Consider the following 12,174-nt stretch of genomic DNA (forward strand, 5'->3'; position numbering starts at 1 on the left):
TTTCTATTATATACCAAACATAGACAATACCTGAAATATTATTGTCTATAATAAATACTATTTTAGAAATAATAAAAATTATAATTATATATTTTAAGACTATTACAGAATCGTAATACAAAAATATAAACAATTTTTAAATCCGGAAAAAAAGGCGTTAGTTAAATTCATTTTTTTAATTCCATTTGAATTTCCTGTAATGTTTTACCCTGAGTTTCCGGTCCAACAATAAATATAACAAGTGTCATTAAAATGTACATAAATGCAAAAAACCAAAAAATCACATATAAACCTAAAATCTGTAATAATACTTGAAATTTCATTAGCGCAATCAATTGTATAATCATGTACATTGTATTAGTGATACTAATACCTAATGTTTTCACATCGTTTGAAAAAAGTTCGCCCTGATATGCATAATATGTATTTCCAACACTGAGGGCATTTGCAATTTCGGAAATGGTGATAAAAACCAATGGGAACCATCCAATTGTTGAAATATCATAATTTTGACTATGAAAAAAGAAAAATAATCCCACAAGTATCATGGAACATGATCCAACAATACCACAAATAAGAAGAAGTTTTTTTTTACCAATCTTCTCCACATATTGTGTACTAATTAAAATTACAATCACCTTGATAATTGTCATTAAAAATGATGCCTTACCACCATCCATAATTGATCCAGGATATGTTAAAAATTGTTCAGTATAAGATACAATTGGTATATGACCAGCTAAAATATCTAAACAACAGACACACATTAATATAAACAATGACTTTCTATTGTTTCTTTCCATAAACAATTTCCAAAATGAACTTTCTTTTATCTTTTCATGACAAATGTTCGAAAAATAAATTTTCGACCAATTCTTCTTTTCCTTTGCCTTATCATCAATAAGCGTTGGTTTATTCAGAATAAAATGATTCCTTAAAATATTATCACTCTCGGGCATTTTGATTTCAGTTTGAAAATTTTTCTTTTTATCTAAATCACCGTTACCGATAACATCCCTTGGTACTAAAATATTTCCATTATTTTCAATTATTGAAATTTTATCATTAATTGCAAAATTCTTTTCATCACTTTTGTTGATATTCACTTTCTGTGATGTAATTTCCAAATTATTTTTCATTTCCTCCTTCCATTTATTCATCTCGACAAAATATGATGACTTTGGCATAAATAAAAAGACGACAAAAAAAATTATTGGTATCATCATTAGACTGAGATTCATTTGGAAATATGTTAGAAAAAGACTAAGTGCTAGTGGCAATAAAGTGCCAAAATTTGAAGAGAGATTCATTATGGCATATAATTTGCTTCTATTGCCTGAATTACTGATGGCTGTTAAATATTCGGTCAATGATCCCAACGCACCACAATATGATAAACCGCTTATTAATCTTGATATCCATATTGTTGTAAATTCTTCATTAATCACGAGCATAATCCATGATATTATTTGTGGAATTGCAAATATCAACAGTGTCCATTTAGTGCCAAAATACTTGACAAGAGGTGGATTTGCCAAATAGCCGAAAAAACTTCCAAGTGTCGATGCTGTTGCAATTAAATCAAAATCGGTTGCCAATAGTGGTGAATTTGCTTTGTCACTTGTTAAATATGGTAACGCTGGTGACATCCAACTTAACACTGAATTGTATCCCAGGGCGATGAGTGTGGCTATAGAAATAAATTAAACAATTTGTTCATTATTTTGTGGAAATAAAAATTATATTTTAATTAGAATAAAGAAATTTTTTTTCAAAATTATTCAAAGCGAATAGAGTTTTCATTATAAGGTTTCGTGGTCAGTCTTAATTATCAACGTTCTCAAATCTAAATAGCCTAAAATAAAAATTAATATAATTAATTACTATAATCCGTATTTAATCCAAAACAGTCTAATAAGGTTTTTGTCATCTGGAATTAGTCAAATAAAGTTCGAAATTCGCCGGTTTATGTAACTATAGTAAATCGGGATTGATTCAGGTCTAATCTGAAGTCAGTCCGATCAAACGTAATTGCAAATTCCGGATTTTCTAGTTGGACACACAGAATAAAAGGTGGGTAAAAAGTTGTAAAGATAGAGGATAAAAGTCGTTGGAATACAGGGTAAAGGATAAATTTGTGATGGATAAAAATGTTACTAAAATATTACTAGAAAAATGGATGTCATATTTGAGTAAACTGTCTAATTTTAATAAAAATATTAGTAATTTTACACTTAACTTATTAAATTCACAGTTTTTTTATAAATAAGTAATTGTATGTGGAAATATTTTGCCTATAATTATTATTGTCTATTAATAAAAATATCTTTGACTAATACAACTGACAGCTGACGACAGTGCGTAAATAATCAGAACTGGGAAATTACAACTCAACGTCTGTATTATTGCACGAAAGCAGAGTTGGGTAGTAACTGAATTTTTTGTGCATATTAGGCTCTGTCACTTGTGACGTTAGAGTCGATTTTGGTGTGACGTCAGAAGTCTGGAGGGACAACAAACAGACGACACAATGTTATTCTTATGGGGAAGAAAATTAGTTTCCACTTTCATCAATTTTATTCATACTTTGAACATGGAAAACGCTTGTTGACATCTAATAAAATTAAAATGTGTATTGATAATTAATTTTGTTATATATTTGATTCAATTGCATTGATAGATTCTCTGAATTCGTGATAAAATATAAATTTTGAGGTTAGGGGTGTTTGTTTACTAATCACATTTTACATTTTAACATTATTAAACAATATCCAGTATGCATGTTATTAAAAAAGATATAAAATATATATTTTAAGTGGGAATTACCGCAGCAGTAAAAGATCTCAAGTTAGTAAACAAACACCCCTAACCTCAAAATTTATATTTTATCACGAATTCAGAGAATCTATTAATGCAATTGAATCAAATATATATCAACATTAATTATCAACACACATTTTAATTATAGTAGATGTCAACAAGCGTTTTCCATGTTCAAAGTATGAATAAAATTGATGAAAGTGGAAACTAATTTTTTGTCCTACCTGCACGGAAAGTGTGTTATTTCGTGCACTTGAGGCGGTCGCAAAGTAAGTGATTCCCGCCCAGAGATGGGGTGAGCGGGCGCAAAGTACATTCGCGCCCGCTGACGTCATAGATGCGGGCGCAAAGTACATTCGCGCCCGCTGACGTCATAGAAGCGGGCGCAAAATACATTCGCGCCCGCACCATTAAAAAATGTATTGCTTTCATTTTTTGTGACATAATAAACATACATAGTATACGTAAACAACTACATGTAATTTACCTTAAGTATATTATCTTCCCAACCCTGATGGAACATTGAAACAAGCGGACTTGCATGCACTCAATAATACACTTTCCATGCAGACAGGACAAAAAATGTTGTTCGCAGCACGGGCGCAAAAGGTGATAGTGTCTCAGGCGAGATTATGAAGAAACCTCGGCGACCCTACGCACCCTCGGCTTCGCCTCGGGCGCTTCGGGTCCCCTTGGTTTCTCTAATCTCGCCTTCGCCACAATCACCTATTTTGCGCCCTTGATACGAAAATAACTATTCTTCCCCATAAGAATAACATTGTGTCGTCTGTTTGTTGTCCCTCCAGACTTCTGACGTCATACCTAGAATCGACTCTGACGTCACAAGTGACTGAGCCTAATATGCACAAAAAATTCAGTTACTACCCAACTCTGCTTTCGTGCAACAACGTTGAGTTGTAATTTCCCAATTCTGATTATTTACGTACTGTCGTCAGCTGTCAGTTGTATTAGTCAAAGATATTTTTATTAATAGACAATAATTATAGGCAAAATATTTCCACATACAATTACTTATTTATAAAAAATTTGTGGATTTAATAAGTTAAGTATAAAATTACTAATATTTTTATTAAAATTAGACAGTTTACTCAAATATGACATCCATTTTTCTAGTAATATTTTAGTAACATTTTTATCCATCACAAATTTATCCTTTACCCTGTGTCCTAACAAATTTTATCCTCTATCTTTACAACTTTTTACCCTCCTTTTTTTCTGTGGCAGACAGAATTAATTTCGGATTTAATAGGAGTGATTGAATCGCCACATGGACGAAGAAGGGCACATATATAGATCGATATCGTTAGCCCCTGAAATTTTTCTAATCAAAAAGTGTTGTAACCTTGGCGCAAGCTTGCTGCAAGAGCAACTTGCCGTAAGAGGACATTTTGTTGTTTGCACCAAACTTACAACCCAAGAAGCACGTAATATATCCTCAATATCAAGGTAATATTACACGTGAGATTCGTAATATAACGCTGTAATATTACAGTAATCTTACAGTGATCTTAAAATGTCCGCCTCAAGGTAATATTACCGGTAATGTTACTGTAATATTACGCGCTAATATTAAGGTAATATTAACGGTAATATTACAGACTGATTTGAGTTATTCATAATGCATAAAAAACGTAAATATATTATGAGTCAATTTGGCTTGTTGGTAAAACTCTGGACTCGTGTGATTTGAGTTCGGGGTTCGATTCCCTGGATGGGTAGATTTTTTTCGTAAAGAAATGTTCCCATAATATTACTGTAATATTCTCTTGTAATATTATCTTAATATTACGGTATAATATTACTGCAATATTACTGTAATATTACCTTAATATTAGCGCGTAATATTACAGTAACATTACCGGTAATATTACCTTGAGGCGGACATTTTAAGATCACTGTAAAATTACTGTAATATTACAACGTTATATTACAAATCCTACATGTAATATTACCTTGATATTGAGGATATATTACGTGCTTCTTAGGAACATGTTTGCATTGCAGTCTCGCACATCTTCCATGTACGGCAAGCTTCCTGCAAGTTTGCTGCAAACTTTCATGCTTATTAGGAGGGGGTCAATAAGTATATTAATTTTTTTTTTCAGATTCTCTTAATAAATAAAATGCTATATATTACAGAAACTTGAAAATTTCTCTTCTACAAAATCTGTTTTTTGCAAAAATTTCTTAGAGATTTATGAATTGAAGAGTAATAAAAATATGTTAACATTGTGAATTATACACATTGTTAAAGATAACGATTAAAGATTAAAATATTGAATGATTATAAATGTCAGAAAGTTTATGAGATAAAATATAATATATTTTAAAGTTACAAATATGATACGAGAAAAATGCACCTGTTGAATACTAACTAGAGTTATTTATTATAGATTTCATGAGCTGATTATGTGACAGTCAATGTTAAACTTATTGTTTAAACAGAATTTAGAATTACAAAATGTAAATTATATAACATTTTTTTTTCTTGCTTATTATATTGTTTTATTAATTTACTTTTATTTATTTATTTATTTATTTATTGCAATATTATTAATTTAATAATTAATAATTACTTAATAATTATACTTTTAATAATTTTAAAAAACATTTTTATCAAAATGAAATTGATAGTTATGTAAATAAAAGATTCGGGAAAGAGAATTAAAAACTGGATTTTTGGTAGAAAATAATGGTTAATGGTGAATTATTTAAAAAAAAAATTTTTAAATTACTTTTTACTATCTACTAAATTTTATCAATGTTTAAAAATAATTTCTTTATAGTTTAATTTTAAAATTATAAACACAAAAACAGTTTTTTTTGCATAAAAAAAATAAACATTTAATATTCTTTTCATTATAATTATTTAATTTTTATTTTAGTTCTTTTTATACATTTGTTACTGTTTTAATAAATAAAAAAAAAATATTTAAAAAAGTTTATATTTCTACTATTTAGGAATTAATTTTTTGTTACTTACATGTTATGCCAGCCACATATTGAAAAACAATCACTAGACTGTAATCTTCCTTTTTTGTTCGTATCATGTTTTTTAAAATTTATTTTTTAAATTTCTATTAATTAAAAATAATTTTCGTAATTTGTTAGAAAATCTTTTTTTTTCTTTATTTGATAAAACATATTTTACTTTCAAACTTGAAAATAATAAATTTTTATAACTTTGTCATGTAAAATAATACATGAAAAGTTTGATAAATATTTTTTTTAATTCATATTTTATATAAATTTTTCTGTTGCACTGTGTGATATTGAAGAAAATGATACTATAACTAGAAGTTAGATATATGTATTAAAGACATGATCTTTCAATGAAATCCTGACAACAACTGAGGAAACTACACTCCGAGACTACTTTGCAATGTAGTTAAAATATCAGTCACGTGGAAAGTCCTTGATTTTCTGAATATATTAATTTTTCTCTTTAAAAAAATTAATTTTTTTTTTTATTTTAATTTAATGAGAACATTGCATTAACATTCAATGGTATATTTTTATAGAAATAAATAATTAGGTAAATACAAATTTTTTATAGAAATAAATTTTATATCAATAAAAGTCTCAATAAAAGAATGAAATAAATATTTTATACCATATATAATTAAACGGTAAAAATCAATTAATTTTATATCAAAAAAAAATTTTAAGGCAAACTTTGAAATTTCTTGAATTTTTTTTTATTCATTTATTTCTATTTATTGACATTAAAAAAAAAATTCAAGAAATTTCAAATTTTGCCTTAAAAATTTTTTTTGATATAAAATTAATTGATTTTTATGTTTAATTATATATATTGGTACTTCTAAAATAATTATTTCATTTTTTAAGTGAGAATTTTTCTATTAATTCCTTCATTTTTTTAATAAATGGCTTTTGTTTATATTGAAAAATTTCAAAGTTATTACAATGTCTATTTACTTTTATAAAATTCTTCAATGTCACTATATAACATTCTAATCAGACTATATACAGATCGAGATTCCTTATGCCATTCACTAATAAAATTCTAAATATTTATTCACTAATGATATAAATATATGTATCTAATTGATTTGCTTTATTATATATTAAAAACTTTTTTTTTTTATTTTCGATACTTTATTTCCTGAAAACAATAGAAAATTGAAAATAAGGGGTAAATTTCTATTTTTGCTTTATTTTTCGTCGAAAACAATGTAAAATGCAGCAAATTTTAAAAATGTAACCCTTTCTGCTTCATTTGTCTCTGAAATTAATGGAAAATGTTGCAAATTTTAAAAATTTATCCCTTTTCCCATTGTTTTCGGCGAAAAATGGAGCAAAAATTGGGTTTGTATCATTTGTGATGTGCCACTGTGCTTATCATCAGCATGAAACTGTTTTGCAGAGTACCATAAGTAGTCTAAGCAAAGTTAATAAACAATGTATAATATAAAATTTTATAAATTTAAATATATTTATTATATAAATTTATTATATATATTTATTATTTCAATATGTGAAAGAAAATTTTTTAAAATGATAAAAAAAATGTTTCTAAATTAAAAAATATAAAAAACAAAAAAAATACAAAACAAAAATGGAACTAAAAACTCATCACGTCCTCGACATTAGTTCTGGGTAGCGCTAAAAACGAGTAACCCTTTGGAAAGTTTCAAAATTGGAGTATATCATATATTTGAAACTTTTTGAAAAGTTCGTTTGTTATTTTCGATAAGCCATTTTTAATTTTTGAAATTGGACGTCGGATTCGTATTCAGCGACCCCAAAAACCCCAGAGTAACAAATTTCAAGCGATTTCATGCAAGTTTTGAAAATGTCCGCCATTTTGAATTTTTGAAAATGGACGTCGGATTCATAATCAGCGACCTCAAAAACTTCCGAGTAACAAATTTCAAACGACTATTCCTAAATTAAAAATGTGTGCTTCTAAGAATTAACAAAGCATATGGCCATATTTTCTGAAATTATAAGACAGAAAGACACATATATTATTTAAATAAATAAAGAAAATTAGTCTCAAATTTCTAGGTTATTACAAAGCTTAGGTCGTATACTGTTCAAGAAAACAAAAAATTAACAATTATTCCACAAAATTTCACTACTACAATAAAAAACGTGAACATAACACCTGTTTTCAGAAATTGGCAAAATATCGAAGAAGGTTTATAATTATAAACAAAATTTTTGTATTAGGAATTAACTGTAAATTGACATAGGCATGAATATGGCAACGTTACACCAAAAAATTAACGGCGCTATTGTATGAAAACCAAGAATAATGACGCGATATTCAAAAGATGAAAAAAAAAATTTCAATTTTTGAAATTTGAGAAATATGACCTTGGTAATACCTCAGCAAAGTCTTAATCCGGAAGTTGCGAACGAAATTTTTGTGCGGATTGACTATATAGGGGAGGATGGGGCAAGGATAGTTAAGGGGCAAGGATAGTTAGTGGTTCTCTTGCCTATACGGCTTCTTCAAAAAAGGCACTATTCTTCATATATACTTGTTTTAACACCAAAAGACGTCAAGAAAAATTTGATCTTGATGCGATATCATTTATGGAAGCTACGTGTTTATTTGTGAAAATCCTGTATTTTCTAAAATGTCTCAGTTGTGTTTAAGGCCAGGTCCAAGTGAGGCAGCACCATCTACATTGAAACTAAAATTTTGGAATATTTTCAACAGCCTTTTCTTGAAAACAAGAAGGTAAAATGCTTTTTCCTTTATGAATAATTGATTATTAGCAAGATATACACCAGCTAAAACTTTTTTTGAGTTAAAATAATAAAAAAAATTTCATGTCAATAAATTAAATATGAGCACTTTTTTCACAAAAACTGTAACAGTACTTTCTCAGAAATTACAATCAAAAATGCAATTTCCATTTGGAAAATTAATAAACGCTAAAAAATACACGACCTAAGATTTACCAATCACGAAAATAACAAAAAAAAATTTTTTATTAAATATTTAACATATTAATACTGCTTTACTGATTGTGACAGCCCTTTGGTAGATTATGTATTTCAGGTGTTTAGCAACAGCGCCAATCTCCTCCTTTCGTCAAAACCGCGAAACGTCTGGTGACATATATAACCTGCCAAACGGCTGTCATAATGAGTAAAATATGTTATGTTAAAATACTTTTTTTTTGTTATTTTCTTGATTGGTAAATCTTAGGTCGTGTATTTTTTAGCGTTTATTAATTTTCCAAATGGAAATTGCATTTTTGATTGTAATTTCTGAGAAAGTACTGTTACAGTTTTTGTGAAAAAAGTGCTCATATTTAATTTATTGACACGAAATTTTTTTTATTATTTTAACTCAAAAAAAGTTTTAGCTGGTGTATATCTTGCCAATAATTAATTATCCATAAAGGAAAAAGCATTTTACCTTCTTGTTTTCAAGAAAAGGCTGTTGAAAATTTTCCAAAATTTTAGTTTCAATGTAGATGGTACTGCCTCACTTGGACCTGGCCTTAAAACACTGTTTCAGATATTAACTGTTTTAAATATTTATTTATGTCCAAAAAATTTTTTTGGTAGTGCTTTGAAGCAAAATAATGTATTACAAAATTGTAGCTAAATAAACAGGCTTTCGAACGATACTATTCTTTTTCCGATGCCTGTTGAATTTTAGCTACTATAGATCCAAAAATGTCTTACCTAACTATCCTTACCCCATCCTCCCCAACTAATTTTGTAATTATATTAATTTCAGATTTCTCGAGATTTATTTCAAATTTTGATATATTTTCTACCTGATTAAATCCGGAATAATGCAGACTAATACTGGATTTTTCACACAAAAATTTTATATTATTACGTATATTCTGTTTACAGATAGTTGACATACAAATTCCAGATTATTCTGGACTTATTTAAGATTAATTTTTTTGATTGAATTAAATTTAGATTATTGCGGATGCGACTATTTATTTCATATTATAATTTTGGACTTTAAAATCATTCTCTGAGAGTTTCAGCCCTGGTCCACGAAACCCTAAAAATGGACTTAGAGTGTTATGCCAAAATTGTTATTTAACAATATAATATTTTTTTTGACAATTTTTATAAACAATTAAATCGTAATAATTGTTTATATATATATTTTATAATGTAATGATGTATAAATATGTTAAAATATAACAATATTTATTGCAAAATAATGGTTAAATAAAAAAAAAATTTAATTAGAATAATAAGTACAGTGTCAATAAATTTATTCACTTTTTTTCAGTTTCTCTTAATAAATGAAATACTAAATATATTACAGAAGCTTAAAAATTTCTCGTCTATAAAATCTGTTTTTTGCAAAATTTCTAAGAGATTAACAAATTAAAGAGTAATAAAAATATGTTAACAATGTGAATTATACACATTGCTAAAGATAACGATTAAAGATTAATATATTGACTGATTATATGAATGTCAGAAATTTTATGAGATAAAAATACAATGTATTAAGGTTACAAATATGACACGAGAAAAAAAAGGAAACCTGTTGAATACTAACTAGAGTTATTTACTATAGATTTCATGAGTTGATTATGACAGTTAATGTTAAACTTATTGTTCAAACAGAATTTTAAATTACAAAATGTAAATTATATAATACTTATTTTTTTTTGCTTCTTGGCTTCTATTTATATATTGTTTTATTAATTTACTTTTATTTATTTATTTATTACAATGGTGATTTCGCGGTTCACCATTATTATTTTTAATAATTAATAATTACTTAATAATTACTTAATAATTACTTTTAATAAATTAAAAAAACAATTTTATCAAAAAAAAATTGATTATTAAAATAAATAAAATAAATATTTAATATTCTGTCCATTATAATTATTTAATTTTTATTTTAGTTCTTTTTTTTACATTTGTTACTGTTTTAATAAATAAAAAAAAATATTTAAAAAAGTTTATATTTCTACTATTTAGGAATTAATTTTTTGTTACTTACATGTTATGCCAGCTACATATTGAAAAACAATCACTAGACTGTAATCTTCCTTTTTTGTTCGTATCATGTTTTTTAAAACTTGTTTTTTAAATTTCGATTAATTAAAAATAATTTTTGTAATTTGTTAAAAAATCTTTTTTTTTTTTCTTAATTTGCTAAAACATATTTTATATTTAAACTTGAAAATAACAAAATTTTATAACTTTCTCATGTAAAATAATACATGAAAAGTTTGATAAATATTTTTTTTAATTCATATTTTATATAAATTTTTTTATTGCACTGTGTGATATTGATGAAAATGAAACTTTAACTTCAAGTTAATTATATGTATTAAAGACATGATCTTTCAATGAAATCCTGACAACAACTGAGGACACTACACTCCGAGACTACATTACAATGTTGTTAAAATATCAGACACATGGAAAGTCCTTGATTTTCTGAATATATTAATTTTTCTCTTTAAAAAAATTAATTTTTTTTTTATTTTAATTTAATGAGAACATTGCATTAACATTCAATGGTATATTTTTATAGAAATAAATAATTAGGTAAATACAAATTTTTTATATAAATAAATTTTATATCAATAAAAGTCTCAAAAAAGAATGAAATAAATATTTTATACCATATTATAATTAAACGGTAAAAATCAATTAATTTTATATCAAAAAAACTTTTTAAGGCAAAATTTGAAATTTCTTGAATTTTTTTTTATTCATTTATTTCTATTTGTTGACATTAAAAAAAAAATTCAAGAAATTTCAAATTTTGCTTTAAAATTTTTTTTTGATATAAAATTAATTGATTTTTATGTTTAATTATATACGGGTACCTCTAAAATAATTATTTCATTTTTTGAGTGAGAATTTTTCCATTAATTTCTTTATTTTTTTTATAAATGGCTTTTATTTATATTGAAAAGTTTCAAAGTTATTACAATTTCTATTTATTTTTATAAAATTCTTCAATGTCACTATATGACATTCTAATCAAACTATACATATCGAGATTCCTTAAGCCATTCACTAATAAAATTCTAAATATTTATTCACTAATGATATAAATATATACATATATATGTATCTGATTGATTAGCTTTATTATGTATATTAAAAACTTTTTTTTATTTTCGATACTTTACTCTATAAAATTTATTAAAACAATTATTTATTTACAAAATAACAGCTGTTTTATATGGTAAAATTTTTTATTTAGTTTTTAATTCCCGGGCAAAAATCCCTTTTTTAAAAAAATATTTATATCTATTTATTTTGATATTTATTTATTATCTTCTAAAACTTGTATTAACTTACAATATTCTTTCTATTAATTATTGTAAAATTTTGAGAAGT

The 12,174-nt window shown here is 25.8% G+C and overlaps 1 protein-coding gene across 2 annotated transcripts; it reads right to left on the minus strand.

Moving 5' to 3' along the window:
- Positions 1-69: 69 nt before the first annotated feature.
- LOC127288286 (facilitated trehalose transporter Tret1-like) lies at positions 70-11,197 on the minus strand. 2 transcript variants are annotated; one of them, XM_051315649.1, is made up of 2 exons: positions 10,817-11,197; positions 70-1,690 (listed from the first exon to the last, which is right to left on the minus strand). In XM_051315649.1, exons 1-2 carry the CDS (start codon positions 10,881-10,883, stop codon positions 168-170), a joined length of 1,590 nt encoding a protein of 529 aa, XP_051171606.1. In that variant the 5' UTR covers positions 10,884-11,197; the 3' UTR covers positions 70-167. The 2 variants fall into 2 exon arrangements, with proteins under 2 accessions (XP_051171606.1, XP_051171607.1); XM_051315650.1 differs by lacking the exon at positions 10,817-11,197 and adding an exon at positions 5,825-5,926.
- Positions 11,198-12,174: the final 977 nt, after the last annotated feature.

Source organism: Leptopilina boulardi, unplaced genomic scaffold (assembly GCF_019393585.1).
Source record: "Leptopilina boulardi isolate dan_hultmark-lab unplaced genomic scaffold, ZJU_Lbou_2.1 LbouV2_384, whole genome shotgun sequence".
NCBI classification, from domain to species: domain Eukaryota; kingdom Metazoa; phylum Arthropoda; class Insecta; order Hymenoptera; family Figitidae; genus Leptopilina; species Leptopilina boulardi.

Bases quoted from the DNA above. Each gene is read 5' to 3' on its own strand.
- LOC127288286 (XM_051315649.1), bottom strand. From the start codon at position 10,883: ATGATACGAACAAAAAAGGAAGATTACAGTCTAGTGATTGTTTTTCAA. The intron at 1,691-10,816 runs GTAAGTAACAAA...TTATTTCTATAG, and splicing joins ATATGTAGCTGGCATAACAT to CCACACTCATCGCCCTGGGA.